At 38.1% G+C, this 21,252-nt stretch overlaps 1 protein-coding gene across 4 annotated transcripts in view; it reads left to right on the forward strand.

Moving 5' to 3' along the window:
• The window catches only part of SOS2 (SOS Ras/Rho guanine nucleotide exchange factor 2), a 100,007-nt gene that overhangs the window by 20,309 nt on the left and 58,446 nt on the right, over positions 1-21,252 (forward strand). For 2 of the 4 annotated variants that reach the window (XM_082384801.1, XM_082384803.1), the window contains exons 2-6: positions 6,958-7,083; positions 9,512-9,643; positions 10,585-10,749; positions 17,317-17,394; positions 19,597-19,800. In XM_082384801.1, the coding sequence (XP_082240927.1) occupies positions 6,958-7,083; positions 9,512-9,643; positions 10,585-10,749; positions 17,317-17,394; positions 19,597-19,800 (705 nt within the window). The remainder of the gene's footprint in view (positions 1-6,957; positions 7,084-9,511; positions 9,644-10,584; positions 10,750-17,316; positions 17,395-19,596; positions 19,801-21,252) is intronic. The other 2 variants (XM_082384802.1, XM_082384804.1) reach the window with 2 other exon arrangements.

Below are 21,252 nucleotides of genomic sequence, written 5' to 3' on the forward strand. Positions count from 1 at the left end.
TTCTTTAAGAGTATATGACTGATTTCTTAGCTTTTTGTATTTCTATATAAGTTTTGAAATTATCTTTTCAATTTTAACCAAACATACTGTTTGGTTTTGACTGTGATTTTATTAACTCCATGGATCAGTTTGAGGAGAATTGATATATTTACAATATTAAGTCTGATAATTCATGAACATGGTATTTTATTTCATTTATTTAGATCTTTAATTTTTCTCAGAGTCTGGTTTTCTCCCTAGGAGTCTTGTACTTCCTATCTAAGATTTATTCCAAAATACATGGTATAATGTTTATTCTATTATAAGTGATATTATTTTAAAATTTTATTTTCTAACTTTGTTGCTGTTACATAGAAATAACATTTTATTTTTATGAATTGAAATAATTTATGTGTACAATATTTTAATTTTCCTTCATGGGTGTATTAGTCTGGAATCTTTAGAGAAACAGAAATACACACAGACACACACACACGCACACACACACACACACACACACTCTTATAGAGGCAGAGAAGTGCAAGTCTGCAGTCAGTAAGCTGGAGACCCAGGAGAACTGATGGTGTAATTCTAGTCCAAGTTCTAGTCCAAAAGCAAAAGAAGACCAAAAGCCTGGGCTGTCAGGCAGAGAGAGAGAATTATTTCTTACCCAGCCTTTTCTTCTATTCAGGCCTTCAGTGGATTGCATGAGGTCCACCCACTCTGGAGAGGGCAATCTGCTTTACTCAGTCTACCAGTTCAAATGTTAATCTCATCCACAAACACCCTCAGAGACACCCTCAGAAATAATATTTAACCAGATATCTGGGTACCCGGTGGCCCAGAAGTTGACACATCAAATTAGCTATCACAGTGGGCAATCAAATCATCGGCAAATTTGTTTCTTCTTTTCTAATTCTTATACTTTCATTTTTCTTGCTGTACTTCACTGACCAGGACCTCCAGTACAATGTGGAATAGAAATCGTAATAGCTAGTATCTTTGCCTTTTTCCTAATCTCAAAAGGAAAGCTTTCAGTGTTTTACCATTAACTATGATGTTTCTTGTAGCTTTTTTGTAGATATCTTTTACCAAATTCAGGAAGTTCATTAAGAGATTTGATTATGTGTGAATATTCAAACTTTTATCTGCTTTTTCTACATCTGTTTAAGATCATATTATTTTTCTCTCTTAATCTGTTAACATGGTGAATTACTTTGCATGATTTTCCAACATTAAGCCAACTTAACATTCCTAGGATAAATCCAGCTTGGTCATGTTGTATAATTTTTTAAAATATATTACAGAATTAAGTTAGCTAATAGTTTATTTAAGCTTTTGTTTCTAGGTTCATGAGTGAAAACGAGCTGTACTTTTCATCTTTTTGAGTTTTTATATCAAGGCTAGCCTCAAAATAACTTGAGAAGTCTACTTTTTTACTTATTTTTGAGAAAGCTTGCTTAAGATTGTTGCATTTCTTCCTTGAATGTTTGATGAGTTTGTCAGTGAAGCCATCTAGGCCATGCAATGAGCTATAAAAGCAAGTCTTAACATATTTCAAAAAAATTGAAATCATAGAAAGTATGTTTTCTGACCACAATGTGATTATTCTAGAAATCGATAAAGATAACGTGAAAAAAAAAACCCTGTGTGTTTAGAAATTAAGAAGTATACTTCTAAATTCCAAAGTTAAAGAAGAAACCATAATGGAAATTAGAAGTTAGTTTGAAATGGATGACTGCAAAAGTATTCCATATAAAAATCTGTGGGTTTTTTACAAAAGTAGTTCTTAGACAAAATATACATATTGCAAAAGAAGAAAGGTTGAAAATAAGTATCCATCCCAAGAAGTTAGAAAAAAAGAATAAATAGCAGAAGAAAAAATGAAGATGAAACATATAAATGAAATATAAAACAAACATAAAATGGAGAGCATCAACAAAGCCAAAAGTTGGTTCTTGAAAAGATTAATAAAATTGATAAACCCCTGAGAGACTGATCAAGAAAAGAATGGACACACAAATAACTGATATTAATGAAAGAAAAGACTTCACTGAAGTGTCTATGAACTTAAAAATGCAAGAGGCTATAATGAACAATTTTATGCTTAATTTTGAGAATTTAGATGAAGTGGTCACCTTAATGCTGTTTTCTTTGTGGGAAGATTTTTAACTACCGCATCAGTTTTCCAAAATAACTATGAGACTATTCAAAATTTTTTCTTACTTTTTATGTCAGTGGCATTGATATCCTTCTAATACCATGCATTAGAACAATACTTTTCTATTAATCATTCTTTCAACAGATATTTACATGACACCTACTATAACGCTAGGCACTATTTTTTACCTTCTTTTTCCTCATATTCAGTTTGACTGGATTATTTTTTAGGACAGATTACTAGATTCTAATTTTAAGAAATTTAACAACAGGGACTTCCCTGGCGGTCCAGTGGTTAAGACTCTGTGCTTCCACTGCAGGGGGTGCAGGTTTGCTCCCTGGTGGGGTCCTAAGATCCCGCATGCTATGCGGTGCGGCCAAAAAAAAAAAGAAATTTAACAACAAAAGAGGCTCAGCACAGCTGTGTGGCGACAGAAAGCAGCATATACCATTGTAAAAGAAATCTGACTAGCACCTACTTCATAGAGCACCTCTGTAATGTATAAAGTAGTATGGTTATTCAGGGATACCTCTGTTGCTAGGGTTCATGACCTAGTGTTCACAGACTTCTAGTAGGTTTATTTTATTTATTAACTTTGCAGCAGGTTTTTATTTTTGTTTTATATCTATTACAGTGTTTGAAACCTAAAGAAACACATTTTCTCTTCAAATTTGGATGTGTATATAAGTATCATTTGTCTGGACTCAGCACTCAGTGCCTTGGTTTCTTGGCCTGTATCTGCTCTGAAATCATCAAGCTGTGTCTGTCTACCCAGGGGCCCCAAGAACAAGAAAAACAATAGCCAGAAGTTTATAGTTCTTAAAAGCAAATAAATTTGGAAAGAAAAAAAGTGAGGTAAAAGGTTTGATTTACTTTCGTAGAGTCTGTAGCTGGGAACCCAAGCTGTTTTTGAGGGACATCTGGTCTGTCTTGGGTAGCTGGAACCTCATACATACCCCCTTTGCTTCTTTAGTGGTTCAATCAAAGACAGTTCCCACAAAAGCTGGCTAAAAGAGCCAATACCCAACTCCAGGGCCTGAGAGTTCTCGGCATGGCAGTTTTCTCTTCCCAAACCCAGAGGCCAAACATCTGACCTACATAAGGGAGCAGGGCTAGAGTTTAGCAGAGGGGTTCAAGTGTGTGCTAATGTGGACATCGGCAGTCAGGCTGGCCCAGAAGTAGTAAGGTGGGCCCAGACGCACTGAAGACCTTTATGACATACTACACAATTCTTTCTCCCAGTGTTCTGGGCCCCAAATTTAATGGTGCCTATTCTTTTTTTTTTTTTTTAATTTATTTTTGGCTGCTTTGGTTCTTTGTTGCTGTGCGCGGCTTTTCTCTAGTTGCAGCGAGTGGGGGCTACTCTTCGTTGCAAGTGTGCGGACTTCTCATTGCAGGGGCTTCTCTTGTTGTGGAACACGGGCTCTAGGCACGTGGGTTTCAGTAGTTGTGGCACTTGGGCTCAGTAGTTGTGGCTCGTGGGCTCTAGAGCGCAGGCTCAGTAGTTGTGGCGCACAGGCTTAGTTGATCCACAGCATGTGGGGTCTTCCCTGACCAGAGCTCGAACCTGTGTCCCCTGCATTGGCAGGCGGATTCCTAACCACTGCGCCACCAGGGAAGCCCAAATGGTGCCTATCCTAACTCACAGCCAGGTTTGATTCTGCACATAGCCCAGGCCTGATGCAAAATGCCCTCCCAGAGGAAAACTAACAGCTTTAATTTACAGACTTACTTGGTTTGTACTGACCTCAAAATTCTTCCCTCCCCGCGGTCTTCACCTGGGTGTGGGGCTAGGGAACAGACAATGGGATGACCGAATCCTTTATGAAGGCCTTGGCCAAAGAGCAGCTATTGCCTACCACATGGATCCCCGTAGGGCCAAATTCTTGGCTTGTTGGCTTAACAAAAAAATACGAAAGTTAAGACAGGAAAAGTACTGGACAAGATTGGTCTAAAATGTGCAATCCTACAACAGCTGTGGAAAAAACCTACTCTGAGAAATTTCTCAATCTCACACGCACTTATTTCCAGGATAGTCCTACCTGGAAGATACTGCTACTGGTTGTGAGCCTTTCCTGTGGTTCAGTGCGCTGAGCCCTGCACCCTTCCCCAGCCTGCCAGGGAGGCAGACAGGCACATACATTCCTAGGCCCCCAGCCAGCCTCCTCTCCCTAAGTGTTCCTGCGGTGCCTGCAGGGAGCTGGAGAATCTGGCTCCTTGCCTTCAACTGAGAATCCGGAATCTGAGCCCACAAGATGAATCTGCTGAGGACTATTCAGGATGCTGGATACCAAGCTGAGCGAGAAGAGCCTGGGGAGGAGAGATGTGGCCTGAACAGCTGAGCTGAGGCCTTCAAAGAAGGGCATGGGGGCGGAGGGGGCAAGTATTGCTAGGCGTGCCTCTCCTTCCCTTCTGTCTTGCTAGAAACAGGTAACTTTAGAGTATAGGGGGAAGACAGGTAGACATGAGAAAATGGAAATCCAGTTCATTCTGCTAGAGTTTCCATTTTAAACTGGTTTGGCTTGAGAGAAGTTGAAAGTTAGTGCCTGAGAGCCTTCTTTCTCTCTTCCTTGACTAAATATGATAGCAGCTATAATCTGTGCAGTTCAGCTCTAAAAAATAGGGCTCTTGGAAAGAGGCTTCCAGGGAGAAGAGAATAGAAGGAGTAGTCTAAGGGTTCTAGGTAAGGGGGAACACAAAGGGTCCCTGAATGCTGAAGTCATCAACACCTGTTCCTTGGAAGGGTCACTTGCACCCACTGGCCCAAGTAACCAGGCCGGCCAGGTGAGGGTGGAACCTGTGTGGTTCTAACAAGGTTGCAGCCAATACCAAGGCCAGTCAGTTACTTGGGGTAGCTCGGAACTGAAGGCAGGCTTCTAAGACCAGAGATCCTGTTAACACTAGAGAAGGTGGTGTGGCGGTGAGATGCCCAGAAGGGCTGGCAATAAAGAACAGCTGTCACTGTTCAAAACAGTATTTGAACACTTTAGCTAAGAAAAAGACTCCTTGTCCCTTTAATCCACACCTGAATATCTCAAACCCACCAGAGATCTTAAAATGGACATAGCCATGTGCCAAAATATTAAGATTCCAAACACATGTCTTCTCAGGCTATTCCCTACAGCAGGTTGGGGAGCCCCTCCATCCCTGTAATATCCATTCAGAAATCTGTCAGAAAGCCTCTGACTTCACCTAGGCCAGGGTCTGGAGTCCAGATGGGGGCTGCCCACGAAGAGTGGCTGTGAAGCCTGGGCTAAAAAATAATATTTTGCTTCCCAAGATGGCCAAAGGAGAGGAGACGCAAAAGATGATGTTACTGCCTCTATGGGCTGGGAGAACTTCACCTGTTGACTGAAAAGGGGGTCAGAGGAATACAGTGGGAAAACAGGGTCTGAGGAAGATACTAACAAAGGAAAGCTCCTTGAGCCCACGTTTATCTGATGAGAAATTTGTCCTCACGTTGTGCCCTGGGAGACTTCAGCCTTTGGAGTCCTTGTAGAAAACAGGCTTCAAGCAGTAGCTGATGATCAAAAAAGAGTCTTCTGTTTGGTACCCGGCCCAGATCCAAAGCGAAAGTAGATTTGGGAGGAACAGTTGGGGAAGGCCGGATGGATATGTATGTCTCACAATAAGAATTTGGCCCCAACGTCAGGGACTTAACTATTGCTAGAGATGTACAAAGTAGATCTTACTAAAATGCTCTGCCCTTTGGACAAGGGCAAGGGGTGGGGGTGGCTTGCTTTTGAACTGTAGGAAAATGGTTTTGTAATGGAGTCGGCAGGCCAAGTGAAGAGGGTCCTGCGCCTTGCCTACCTGGGGGAGCGGGGTTGGTTGGTACCACGCCCGGCCTGCAGAGCAGCATCTGACTCACGTAGGCGGTACAGCACTGGCGTCACGTTGCAGTGATAGCCACCAGCCCCAGCCGCCTTTCTCAGAAAACGCCTCTGGAGTGGGATCTCACCACTGGAAAGAGAAGGCAGATCCAAGACCAGTGGCCAAAAGCACCTGAACTTTTTATCTGTAAACAGAGTGGCATGGCTTTCAACTGAGCCAGAGGAGGATGTGGAGGAATGGGAGCAAGAATGGCATTGTTTCTGGGGAAGGGAAAATGCAACTTGGAGCAGGGCACCTGTGCCCGACCTCCGTGGGGAAGCAGGGACAGGGCAGATTGTGCCTTCAGCTCCACCACCGGCCTACACGTAGCTGACAGCTTCCTCCACCCCACCCCTAGCACCTGGGCTTCACTGTCACATGTAATCCACTGAAGCCTGTAGGCAAGCCACTGAGGCACTGCAGTAGCTCTACTCAAAGGGGAGAGAAGACATTAGGATTATAATTGTCACAGGAAGGGCAAAACCCAAACCTTGTACAAGGTTATCACGTAAGTTATCACAGATGGCTGCCTCTCCTCTTATCACAGAAATTTAGCAGCCTCAGGACTTTTGTGAGAGTGATTGATGTCTTCCCTGATTGGGATCTTGGTACATAGTAGGTTTATTAATTAACTTCAGGGTATCCATGCTTCCTTTGAAATTGTATAGAATATTTTATGTGCATATGCTTTTTTGGTGGTAAGGATGAGAGGGGCCAGTGGCTTTCAGCTGATTTTCAGAGTCTAGAAAAGATTAAGAACCACTACTCTGAGTTAAGACTTTACAGAGACCAACAAATACGGTTTTTCTTCATTTTTTGTGTTTTATATCTGTATTTGAGTGACCATTCTGATAAAATACTATAAATTATATAAGATTCTCTGACTTTTGTTTAATAAATATCATTTTGTCTGTACTTAAATTGAGAACTTTTTTTTTTTAAAGGTTCAGGAGCAAGTACATCCCAATCTCTCAGCTAATGAAGAGTCTCTCTATTATATTGAAGAGCTGATTTTTCAGCTGCTTAATAAATTATGCATGGCCCAACCAAGGACTGTTCAAGATGTGGAGGTAAAAATTATCTTGTTATTTCAAAAAGTCATTGAACCACTGTACAAATTAATTTTTATATCTAAATCTATATCATTCTAAATTATTATGGAAGCTAAAACCATTGAAATCATAATGGGGGATATATGGTCAGTTCATTCTTGTCAGAGATGTCAAGGCAATTCGATGAGGAAAGGAAAGTTTTTCAGCAAAAAAAGTGCTAAAACAACTGGATAAATTTATGGTGGGAAAAACCCTTGAAAACTATCTCACACAAAAATTAGTTCAAGATACATTATAGTCTTAAACATAAATGCTGAAACTGTAAATTTTCTAGAAGAAAATGCAGGAGAATATAAGCTAGTGTTAAATGTTTTTTTACAGAGGACTCAAAACACTGTAAATATCAAAAAATAAAATTGATGTGAAAATAAAAAAGGTATAAGTCACAGACTAGGAGAAAATGTTTCAATATGTATTCCTTACAAAGGGCTTGTATCCAGAATATGTTAAAACAAACAAACAAACAACCAAAAACTCCTACAAGTCAGTAATAAAAAGATACCCTGCTCACCCAAGTGGGCAAAAATCTTGAACAGACACTTCATAAAAGAAGATATACTTATGGCCAATAAGCATATGAAAAGGTACTCAAACTCATAATTCTTCAGGGAAATAGAGATTAAAACTACGATGAGATACTATTTCACACCCACTAAAAGGGATAAAATTAAAGACTGGTAACATGGAATATTGATGAGATGTAGAGCAACTAGAACTCTTATACATTGCTAGTGGGAGTATAAAATGGCATAAGTACTTTGAAAAATTGTTTTGCAGTTTCTTATAGTTAAATATATATCTAGCCTATGACCCAGCAATTTTACCCCTGGGTATTTAACCCTAGAGAAATGGAAATATATCTTCACAAAGAGACTTTTACATGAATATCCAAGCAGTTTTATTCATAGTAGGCAAAAATTAAAACAACTAAAATTTCCATCTACAAGAGAATGGGAAAACAAATTGTGATAGATTCATAAAATGGAATACTACTTAGTAGTGTTGTAAAATGAAAGAATGAACTATTGATATATGCAATAACATAGCTACAATCCACAGATATCATATAGAGCAAAATGAGACATACCCCAGAGAGTATGTATTATATGATTCCAGTTATATGAAAATCAGAAATAGCTAAAAGTAATGATGATAGAAATCAGGATTGTGGCTGCTGGCTGCCTATGAAGGGTGAGATTAAGATGATAGAAATTTTCTGTAATCTTGATTAGGGTGATGGTTACACAGGTGTAAGCATTTTTCAAAACTCATTCAATGGTGCACTTAAGATCTGTGCATTTTACTGCATATAAATATTACCTCAATAAAGGACTAGTATAGAATAAACATTTTACTCATTGATTAAAAAATATATATACATATATATACCTCTAAAAGATCGTGTGTAATTCAGTGCTGAAATACTTGTTTTGGCTCAGTTGCATGGGAGTATTTCTAGATTTTTAGAAATAACTGTCAGTATAGCTTTTAAAAGTTACTTTGGCATTATACTGTTTATATCACCTTTCTTTTGAAGATTGTTTCTATAACAAGGCAACAACTTCCAGTGTAAAGGATAATCTTAATTTGGAGTAATCTATTAAGATTTTCAGGGACTCTGGGAATTAAAGCATTTGTTTCCCTGTTCTCTGCTGTAAGAATTGGACATAAGTAAATATAATAGAAGTATACTTTTCAGAAGCTAAATATGTTAGAAGCTGAGAATATAATTTTAAAAATAGGAAATCCTGCTAAATTGGAGTTTGATTCAGCTATCATTACTTCTCATTATTCATGCCAATTACTGGTTATATTTAAGATTAGATGAACAAAATAGTAACATAAAAGGCTTGGATTGTTTTTGCCGAGAGATACATTTCCTTAAACCTTTCTGAGCTCTGCCACACACTTGATCCTTTAAGAGGTACATGATATTTCTTCTTTTAAAATTCTTCTCTATAAAGCTCTGAGATTAGCAGGAGAGAGACTGCATAATAATTATTAATAATGAGTTAACTTCTGCTAGGTAAACAGTTTTAACCCTAGAAACCTTGACCTTAAAATCACTGATAGAGTATTTCATGTTTGCTTTAATCTCCCCTAATATTATTACTTTTTCCTTTTTCCATTTTATCTTAATTATGCTTACACTTAAAGCTTTCTGTTTAAACTTCACCTTTTTCCTCACCTATGGGAATTATGTGGAAAAATCTTGATAGCATGTTGATCTTTTTTTTTTTAAACAAATTTCATTTATTGCAGGAATCAGAATATGTTACGTTACTATTAACTGCTGGTGTTATGGATGATGATAAAGTTTAATTTTGTGTGAATTTTCTGTTTATGAGCACTTCTATTAACAGTAGTTCTGCTGTGATCTGAACAGGAACGAGTTCAAAAGACCTTTCCTCATCCAATTGATAAATGGGCTATTGCTGATGCACAGTCTGCCATAGAGAAACGAAAACGGAGAAATCCTCTCTTACTGCCTGTGGACAAAATCCATCCTTCACTGAAGGTAGAACAAACAAGCAAACAAACAAAAAACACACAAAAAAACATTGGGGAGGTTACTTTTAACAAATAATACTTTATATAGTATTTGTGTATTTATATAGCATGGTCTTATTGTGTATGTGCACTTGAATGTGTGTACACTTGTTTATACACATACATACATATATACGTTTCTTAATACGTGTACAAAACAAAAAGAAGTATGCTTTGATGAAATCAGATTGCTTTTCAAATAATATTAAAGGTTAATGGTAAGAAATAATGCATCTTTGTGGCATCTTCTAATGATTGCTACCCCTGATTGACTTCCAGCTTTTTGTTGATTAATAAAATATATAATGCAAAAGCTCCTGTGAGTTCAGAACTGTTTTTAAATTAATCTGTATTTATCACAGATATTTTTCTGTACGTTGGAAAAGTTGTCTAGGGAATATTATTTAGTCTATAGAAAATAATTGGCGTACATGGATTTGAATACCATTTGGTAGAAATTTCAAGACTCCCCCTCCCCCCACCCAACACACACACACACACATACACACATCCTCCACTTAGTAAAAACCATTGTAATTTGGGGATATTAATTAAAGCAAGATCCTTGAAGATAGCAGATACTTGTCAGATGGGTTTCGGATAATGTATCAAGAGGTTTTCAGGGAAGTCCAGTCCAAGATTTCTGTCTTAGAATCAACCATCTCTTCTTGTTTGATACTAAAGGCAGATTTGTTAGTTTAGGTGTCTCTTTAAAAAAGAGAGAGAGAAAAAGAAACCCTGATACTGAGCCAACAGCTCATTTTATATCCTGTGGTACCTTTGAGTTTAGACATTTGGTTTATAGAAAGTTCTTTATAAGCAAGAATGTTAAATAAAATTTTTAAGTCCTTAACTGCTACTTGACAGTGCTGCCATTTTTTGGAATTAAATTGTTTATTTTTTCCACAGGAAGTTTTAGGGTACAAAGTGGACTACCATGTGTCCCTATATATTGTGGCTGTACTAGAGTATATCTCAGCTGATATTTTGAAATTGGCTGGTAATTATGTTTTTAATATCCGACATTATGAAATATCCCAACAGGACATTAAAGTGTCAATGTGTGCAGATAAGGTAAGTGTTAAAAGGTATTTAAACTTAACCTGAATGATAGAGACTATTTGTCACTTATACCTCTGTTTTTTAATACATGATTATATTAGTGATTTTTATAGTTCCTGGTGTTGGAAGACAGAAAAATGGTGGCTTTACAGACTAACAATGATATTTTCAGGTTTTTTAGCATGTGACAGGGTGAGAATCTTTTATCCAGCAAGAATTTTTTACCTATAGGAAAAAACATCCAAAGCCTCAAACCAGTTTAAGAAAAGTAGTTTGAGTTTTGTATTTTAAGAAAGAGAATAAATACAGAATATTTAGATATGTTTAAGTTTAAGAAGTAATTTTGAAAAACATGCTTTGATTTCACAACATGGGTCATGGGGCACAGGTAGAGAGAAGAAGACTTTGCAATGCCAAAGTTACTTCCTTTTGATAATTTTTTGTTACTTATCTTCTTTCTTCCTGGCTGTAAGCTACTGAGGAAAGAAATTGAGTCTTTTCTTTCTTTTCCTCTCTCCTCCTTTTCTTCCCTTTCCACTTTCCCTCCTTTTTTTTCTTTTTAAATCAACATTTTTGAGTACCTCTTATGTGTCAGTCACTGTCCTGAGCATTGAAAATACAACAGTGAACAAATCAGCAATCCCTGTGTTAGAAGGAGTTTATTTTAGTGGGAAATAAAAGTATTATAACCAAATAATTGCAGCACAATGTAATTAAAACTATTATACAAATAAATCAAAGGTGGTGGAGAAAGTGATTAACTCTGGCAAAGGGGGGACCAGGGACATTTCATAGAGAAGGTACCTGAACTAGACCTCTAAGGGTGAATTACCCCAGGACCTGGCACATGCCAGTGGTTCTCCACTTTGCACATCAGAATTACCAGAAAGCTTGTAGAGAATACTGATGCCTGCATTCACCCCCAGAGCTGATTTACTTGGCCTGGGATGGGCCTCTAAGCCTCAGTATTTTCAAAATTTTTGAAACTATCACAGGTGATTCTGATGTGCAGTTATGATTGAGAGTGATTGTACTATGCCGTAGTCTCAAAAATGATTTTTCACTTAAATTTTATAGTAGAACTTCCTTGTTATTTCTATTTTGACTTCTGAAAAAATGAAAAAAATGATTACATGTTTTTTTTAACTTTGTTTCTAGCTCAGACTTTTAGAAAAGTTGTATGTACAATAAAAATGCTCCCCTGTGCCCTAAACCCCTTGAGAGTAGGTTGCCAACATAGTTTAGTGTGTCCTACAAACAAAAACATTTTCCTGTATAACCACGGTATGACAATCAAAATCCAGGAAATGAATGTGGATACGTTATATTACGTAATCCTTAGACCCCCGTTCAGGTTTTGCCACTTGTCCCGGTGATGTCCTTTAGAGCAAAATGATCCAGTTCAGAATCATGTGTTGTGTCTAGTAGTCATGTATCTTTTTTCTCCTTGTTCATTCTGGAACAGTTCTTCATTCTTCTCTTAACTTTTATGACCTTGACGTTTTTAAGGATTATACCTGTTAATGTTTAAAATGCCCCTTCCTTTAGTTTTTTCTGATGTTTTCTCTTGATAAGATTTAGGTTATGGATCTGTGGCAGGAATATCATAGGAGTTCTTCTCATTGCATTTTCTTACACGACATACAATTTCACTGTGTCCCATTACTAGTGATGGTCACTTTGGTCACTTGATTAAGGGTTCGTCCTCTAGGCTTCTCTACTTTAAAGGACTCCTTTCCCTTTTGTAATTAATAAATATTTTGTGGAATATTTTAAGGCTATGTAAATATCGTGTTCCTCATCACACTTTAAATTTATTTATTTTGTTTATTTTAATATGGACTCATTGATTCTTATTCAGTGGAACACAACCTGTTACTTCATTATTTAATATTCATATTGTCTCACATTTGGCCAATGGGAACTCCTTCAATTTGGCTTCTCTGTCCCTGTCATTCTTTGAACACTTTCTTTTGACACAAGATGCTCCAGGTTCAACTTGTTCTTTACCTGCTGCTCAAGCCTGGAATTAGTTGTTTTCTAAAAAATCCTGGTTCCTTTTAGTGGAGAATGGTATTTAGAAACCAAGATCTTGGTGCTAGATGAGCTAATTGAAATTGGAGTGTCACTGCTCTGGTCTCTTAGAGGCCAGAATTAGGGAGTGTGTGTGTGTGTTTGTGTGTGTATACATATATACATACACATCATATTTATTTCTCATCTATCTTTATGTAAGTTCACAGATCTCTTCAATCCACGTTCAATACCACAGGATTCATTTTAACCTCCCCTTTTTACACTTGTAACTCCCTTATCTGATAGTGAGAAACCTGGCTCCTGTTTTTCTTAATATATTTATTTATTTGATCAATCCTTCTGTATGTGACCAGTCTCCCAGCAGGCCTCTCTCCCCCCGCTGGTGTAGGCACCCTATTTTGGCATAGAAACCCTTCTTCTTTGTATACATTCTCCTTACTCCACTCAAGTTCTGACAATCCCATGTTGCACCACTGCTGCTACTGGACCACCTTCCCATGCAAATACCCTCCTTATCCACTAGGGCTCCAGCACCCTGAATCAAGCTGCCCTATCATATGGATAGTCTCTTTACTCTGAATGATCTCTGACATCTTGTGCCAGGTTGTGAGCCCCCGCCCCCCCAGTAAACACCCTCCCTACTCCTCTCAGGAGCTAGCACGCTGAGACGGGCCCCCTCAGCTTTTCCTCACACCCTCGTGTAGGGATTCCTACCTTATTTGCCCTATTCCTCCCCTCCCCCTGCCCTCAAACAGTGGCCTTGGATTAATCAAACAGGATTATTGAGGGACTGTGGGAAGGAGAGACTTTATTCCATATCTGAGTCAGTTACCTTTTCCATGACTCTTTTAAAAGGCGAAAGTAGTTAAATTCTAAACAATTACACAGTCTCAGAATTACGAGACCAAATCCACACAGGTTTATCACAGGATATTGAATATATCAATAGTTCCCTGTGCTCTACAGTATGACCGTGTTGTTTATCCATACTATATGCAATAGTTTGCATCTGAATTTCCTGTTAAATTTCATTCACTAATTCTAGTCTCTCTTCTGGACTACATTAGATAAGACCAAACTGTTTTTCAGAATAAGTCATTCTGTTATTTAAAGCTTTTTTCCATGTACTAAATTTTTACCGTTTGAGACTTTGAAAACCAATCTTTTTGTGACATGATTTTCAGATCTCATTATTGCATTGCTCTTACACTGTGATTTCTAAAACTAAAGACAGCAGTCTAGATTTGGTCTGACCAATACAGTGCAATGAAAGGCTCACCTCCTTTATTCTATATGGTGTTCTTTTATAATTTCAGCATTAACCTTTTTGAGCACACATATGACTCTGTTTACTTAATGAGTTTGCAGATGTCTCAGCTCCCTGGGACTTTCCACATGAGATACTCTTGTATCTTTGATTTCTTACAGCTTGTGCTGTTGATATTTTTTTCCTCTAAGTTTGAACTCAAGTTTTTCTCTATAAAACTTTGTAATGTTACTGAGACTATGCTCTAGCATATCAAGATATTATAAAAATCGAATTTTGTCATTCATCATTGTAGATATCATACCAGCTTTTTGTAATATATGCCAGTCTGAGAAACCTAGTTTGTTTTAGTTGGAAATTATTTGTTAAAAATATTGGGAAAGTTTAAGAGATGAGATCTCTCACTTTTTTTTTTGTTTTTTTAAATAAGATATGTGAGGTACATCCTTAACATTTTTTTTTAAATTTTGTTTATTTATTTATTTATTTATGGCTGTGTTGGGTCTTCGTTTCTGTGCGAGGGCTTTCTCTAGTTGCAGCAAGTGGGGGCCACTCTTCATCGCGGTGCGCGGGCCTCTCACTATCATGGCCTGTCTTGTTGTGGAGCACAGGCTTCAGACGCGCGGGCTCAGTAATTGTGGCTCACGGGTCTAGTTGCTCCACGGCATGTGGGATCTTCCCAGACCAGGGCTCGAACCCGTGTCCCCTGCATTGGCAGGCAGATTCTCAACCACTGCGCCACCAGGGAAGCCCCTCTCACGTATGTTATTCGAGGCATTGTTCCAGGTTAATAAATTACCACTTTTTTTCACTATGGCCTTTTCATCAGCTACTGTTTTACCTCTTTGTCTAATTCAGGGGTCAGCAGACTTTACCTGTAAAGGACCAGATGGGTGGCTGAATATTTTAGGCTTTGTAGGCTACACGTCTTTCTTAGAACTACTCATCTTTGCCTTTGTAGCAGAAAGGAAGCCATAAACCAATGAGTGTGGGCTGTATTCTAGTAAAACTTTATTTATATAAAGGGCAGTAGGCTCACTGTGGCCTATGGGCTGTAGTTTGCCCATCCTTTTCTTTTTTTAACATTTATTTATTTATTTATTTGGCTGAGCCAGGTCTTACTTGCAGCACGCGGGATCTTTGTTGCCGCATGCGGGCTCTTAGTTGTGGCATGCTGGATCTAGTTCCCTGAGCGGGGATCGAACCCGGGCCCCCTGCATTGGGAGTGCAGAGTCTTAACCACTGGATCACCAGGGAAGTCCCCTGCCCATCCTTTTCTACTGTGATTCCAAGTTTGTCATGAGAGACTGTCATAGGTTTAGCTAAGATACAGATGACTTTATTTGTGGGACTAGTCATGTGAATGGATTAATGAGATTAGTGTGACATGGTGTGGTCTTAGTAAATCTAAACTGATTTCCTGTGATCACTATTTCAAGAGCTCACAAACCATCTGTTTAATAAACTATTCAAATAAATGCTTTCTAAGGATCTGTGTAATTTCCTAGACAAGGTCGTATAATTTGATAGAGAACTTGAGAACCAACCTTTTTTCTACGCTTAAAAATAAAAGAGGCATTTGACTATATGATGTATTCTGGCACATCAGAGATTGCTGAGAATAGTTAGATGGTCATAGGAAGGAATTTTAGAGCTCAACCCCTAATATACTTGTCACTATTAAGGAAAATGATACTCAGACTGGAAAAATAGAACATACATGCTTAAGAGGAAAATTGATGTTTAAGAAAGGCAAGAGAGAGTAAGAGAGCACAGAGCTGCTCTGAAGAAGTTTATTTCTGTGAGCCCAGATGTTATAGAAGTTGAGTTCTTCTGTATTTTTTCTCTTGTTGTAATATTACTCCATCTGTTCCAAGAACCAATTCTCCTTTATTATTCTTGTTGTGAACATGACCAAAAAATGCTTTTATTGTCCTAACATTTATTCTGATTTTTAACTCACTTGGGCTTTAGCCTTTCATTACAATTCTAACAGTTTACAAACATAAAATGCATATATGCTCTTTTTTTTTTAATAGAAATTTATTTATTTATTTATTTATTTATGGCTGCGTTGGGTCTTCGTTGCTGCGTGTGGGCTTTCTCTAGTTGCGGCGAGCAGGGGCTACTCTTTGTTGCGGTGAGCGGGCTTCTCATTGCGGTGGCTTCTCTTGTTGCACAGCATGGGTTCTAGGCACGCAGGCTTCAGTAGTTGTGGCGCGCAGGCTCAGTAGCTGTGGCACATTGGCTTAGTTGCTCCGCGGCATGTGGGGTCTTCCCGGACCAGAGCTCGAACCCATGTCTCCTGCATTGGCAGACGGATTCTTAACCACTGCGCCACCAGGGAAGCCCTACATATATACTCTTTAAGCAAGTATCTTTTGTGCATTTACTGTGTATCAAATGCTGTGGATTTTAAGGTGAAATCATGGCTCTTATCCTTAGAAATGTCAATATAAGTTAGGTGCTTATATAGAAAAGAGAGAGGATTGCTAATGGAGGACTGAAGCCAATGGAACAGATTTTGATAGAGTTCAGGGAGAGTTGGGAAAAGCTATACAAAGACAATTATATTTTAGCTAAGTGATGAAAATGGCTAGGGATTTATCAGATGAATAAATGTGAGAGTTGGAAGGAAAGAGAAGTAAGAGAAGACATTCTAGACAGGAGAATAGAAGGAACTGACGAGATTTAAGAGCTGTTTCTGAGTTGGAGTTAACAGGATTTGGGGACTGATTTGGTGTGGAAGTTGGAGAAGTGTTAAGTCTAGGGTAGTGACAAGTTTTCTAGCTATGAAAGCCAAGGAGATGATGCTGTGATTAGTGATTCTGAAGTAGAGTGTACATGTATAGGTTTGTCAGACAGAGATATCTAGCAAGCTTCTGGTAACACCTGCCTAGGGTCCAGAGAGATGCTGAGATAAATGTTTAGGGAGTTGTTATCTAGTAACTGAACATCGTTTAAGAAGGTGAGCTCACTCAGGAGGAAGTATAGTAGATGTTTCAGACTGGTGGCCTGCTAGTGAATAGGGACTCCAGGTTTACTTCTTAAAATTTTGAATTATTTGCAGTCTGTTTATATTTACAGATATGAAAATTCTTCATAAAAATCTAGATTCCAGACTCTTCTTGAAAAAAGAAAATCAAAAGGCCTGACAGAATAGCTGGCATTGAACAGTGCCTTTCTTCTTTAGGTGCATGCACCTTCTAGTTTGCCGCACTCCCCATCACCTCTTCTTATGTATTAACATGATATTATCTACCTGACTCCTATAGCATTTACATTCGGGATTTTGGGTGTTGTGTGACCAAAACAGTTCCAAAAATGGAACCCTGCAGTGGATGTTGGAGAAGGTGAGTAGTAGAGAAGGAGGCCTCACTGACAGAATGGTGTATGAGAAGCCAAGGGAAGAGAAAGTTTTAAGAAGTTCTGGTCAGCTGTGTTGATAACTAGAGAAAACAAAAAGATATTCAAAGGTCATTAGCGAGAGCAGTTTCAATAGAGTAGTGAGCTTGAGAAGTAAGGAATTAGAGCAAGTACAGACTACTTTAAAAATATCTCTGCTGGGGAAGAGAAGACTGTTCTGTGTCATACCTTCTGTTCTTTTGCGTGTCTGCTTAAAATCAGATTTCATTAGCTGATTCTGTGTGCAGCCCCAATGGTTTCTTCAGAGGTCTAATGTGGCTGGGAATCAGAGGTGATGATGGCAGGAGGGTGAGTTTCATGGAGGGGGGGCAATGAGGAGAAGATGGATTTTAAAGTATCACAGGAGATGAGGCTAGGGAAGTGGGCTGGGATTAGATTGTGAATGGCCTTTATCTTCATGAAATTAGAATTGTGTGCTGAAAGCAATGAAATCCAGTATCGTTTTTAGGTAGGGTATGACACAAATTTGGTTTTAGGAACATAATTTTGAAAATGGGGTTGGGAAGAAACCAGTGGCAGGGAGATCATATTGCAAGACCTTTTAATAGATGTTGTGATTGCTTAATAGTCTGATTTGAAGTGTGGAGGGGAATGGAGAGGATTGACCAGATTTAAGAAATATTTTTGAGTTAGATTTAAAAGAAGATCAGGAGGGCAGGGTTCATGTTTATTTCGCTTACTGCTGTGTCTTACCAACATCTGGCACAATTTCTGGTGATCAATAGATGTTTTTGAGAATGAATGAATGAATGAATATCTCATATTGTATTGTTAGAATTTCCTCTCATCCCCTTGAAATTGTTTTACTTTTTGGAGCTTCCTTTTTGGGATTGTGCCTTTTCTTTTTTCCTAAACTCTAAGAAAGTAGTTTTCAGTCAGTCTAGAGTATATAATTAAGTAGGTCCAATTTTTCTTTTCTTTTTAAACTATTTTTAATTCTAAAAAGTATGGTCACCTTTTTCCTATTGCTTTTGTTATACAGCTAGTTCTTGCCTGTTGGTTGACTTAAATCCATAGTAGCAATCTTTACTATTTTCTGAAAGGGGAAATTGTCACTATAGCAATTTAAGCATCTGTGGGGTGCTTGATTTTTTTTTTAAGATTTATTTATTATTTATATTTATTTTTATTTATTTTTGGCTGCGTTGGGTCTTAGTTGTGGCACACGGGATTTTCATTGAGGCATGTGGGATCTTTCGTTGTGGTGCGCAGGTTTTCTCTCTCTAGTTGTGACGCACAGGCTCTGTAGCTATGGTGCGCGGGTTCCAGAGCACGTGGGCTCTAGTTGAGGGGGGCAAGCTCAGCAGTTGTGGCACTCGGGCTTAGTTGCCCTGCGGCATGTGGGGTCTTAGTTCCCTGACCGGGGATGGAACCTGCATCCCCTGCATTGTAAGGTGAATTCTTTACCACTGGACCACCAGGGGAAGTCCCAGGGGATGCTTGATTTTAACAAATGAACTTAATAGCAGTTGTTGATGTAGTAAATATGCATCAGAAAAGTATCACGCTGTTAATATATTTTGCGTATCATTTTACTTTTCTCCTTTAAACTCTGCTCGAGTGCATATAAGCATCCTTACAGTAGGACAAAGAACTACCATTTTGAATGCCTACTGTTTGCCAGATGTAATAGTATGTGTTTTATGTCCATTACTTCATTGAATTCTTTCATCAGTTATATTTTACATATAAGGGATCTGACTTTCAAAAGAATAAATAACTTGTCTGTAATCACAGGTAAGTGGTAGAACTAGAATTTTGGTTCAGATTGTTGTTCTCCAAATGTGTGCTCTTTTTGCTATTATATATTTTATGTTTATGTGTGCGTATGTACCTTTATTTATATACACACAGACATACATGTATATGTGTACATATATGTATATATATATTTCACTGTTAGATTTATCTTATTTTCATAAATATTTATTTCTCCATATCCAGTTTTATTTGAACGTTATCTCACTTCAACTTTTCATATTTCTCTTATTTTGGATTTTCTCTTAAAATTTTAGCCTGTAATACACACAACTCTCATTGTTTAATAACGTTTTAATTCCAAGTACTTTGAGATGGTCTTATAACAGTAAGGAAAATAAGTTTATCCATTACTGATTTATATTTCTTAGGTTTTGATGGACATGTTTGATCAGGATGACATAGGCTTGGTTTCTCTTTGTGAAGATGAACCTAGTTCTTCAGGTGAATTAAACTACTATGACCTTGTCAGAACTGAAATTGCAGAAGAAAGACAGTATCTACGGGAACTAAATATGATCATAAAAGTGTTTCGAGAAGCTTTTCTTTCTGACAGAAAGCTGTTTAAACCTTCTGTAAGTACCTTTTGGGTTTGAAATTCTGTCTACCCCAAAAAGTCATATAGTAGCTTAAAATCATAAATAGTAACTTCATATACTTTATGAGTATGTAAACAAAATATTGTATTATTTAGTATTGTGGGGTTGTTTAGCTTTGTCTATTTTTAATTTTTTTCAGATTTTTTGTTGAAGTATAGTTGATATACAATATTATATGAATTACAGGTGTACAACATAGTGATTCACAAGTTTTAAAGGTTATACTCCATTTATAGTTATTATAAAATATTGGCTATATTCCCCATGTTGTACAATATGGTAAGTCCCCTACATACATACTTTCAAGTTGCGAACTTTCAAAGATGCAAACATGCCCCTGTATGCCAGCTGTTGTACTGTACTACTGTACTTTTCAAGGTACTGTACTGTAAGATTAAAAATGTTTTCTTTATATTTTGTGTTTGTTTTTTATGTATTATTTGTGTGAAAAGTATTATAAGCCTATTACAGTACCGTACTGTATAGCCGATTGTGTTAGTTGGGTACCTAGGCTGACTTTGTTGGACTTATGAACAAATTGGACTTACGAACCTGCTCTCGGAACGGAACTCGTTTGTATGTAGGGGACTTGCTGTACGTCCTTGTAGCCTGTCTTACACCCAGTAGTTTTTACCTCCCACTCCCTCACCCCTATATTGCCACCCACACCTTCTGGTAACCACTAATTTGTTCTCTTTATTTGTGAGTCTGCTTCTTTTTTGTTATATTCACTAGTTTGTTGTATTTTTTAGATTCCACATATAATTGTTATTTGTCTTTCTCTGTCTGACTTAATTCATTTAGCCCTCCAGGTCCATCCATGTTGCTGCAAATGGCAATATTTCATTCTTTTTCTTATGGCTGAGTAGTATTCCATTGTGTATATATACCACATCTTCTTTATCCGTTCATCTTTTGAGGGACACTTACATTGCTTCCATATCTTGGCAGTTGTAAATAATGCTGCTATGAACACCGGGGATATTGTGGGGTTTTTAATATGTGAATTGTTATACTAATATAATAAGTGCAGTGACAATGAAAATTAGACACAAAATTAGGGGGATTACACTGGAATAAAATCTTTTTCGGGCTTCCCTGGTGGCTCAGTGGTTAAGAATCCACCTGCCAGTGCAAGGGACATGGGTTCGAGCCCTGGTCCAGGAAGATCCCACATGCCGCGGAGCAACTAAGCTCGTGTGCCACAACTACTGAGCCTGCGCTCTAGAGCCCGCGAGCCACAACTAGTGAGCCTGCATGCCACAGCTACTGAGCCCACGCGCCCTAGAGCCCGTGCTCCGCAACAAGAAAAGCCACCGCAACGAGAGGCCTGTGCACCACAATGAAGAGTAGCCCCCGCTCGCCGCAACTAGAGAAAACCCGCACGCAGCAACGGAGACCCAATGCAGCCAAAAAATAAAAAAATTA

Source organism: Balaenoptera borealis, assembly GCF_965194805.1.
Source record: "Balaenoptera borealis genome assembly, chromosome: 3".
NCBI classification, from domain to species: Eukaryota; Metazoa; Chordata; class Mammalia; order Artiodactyla; family Balaenopteridae; genus Balaenoptera; species Balaenoptera borealis.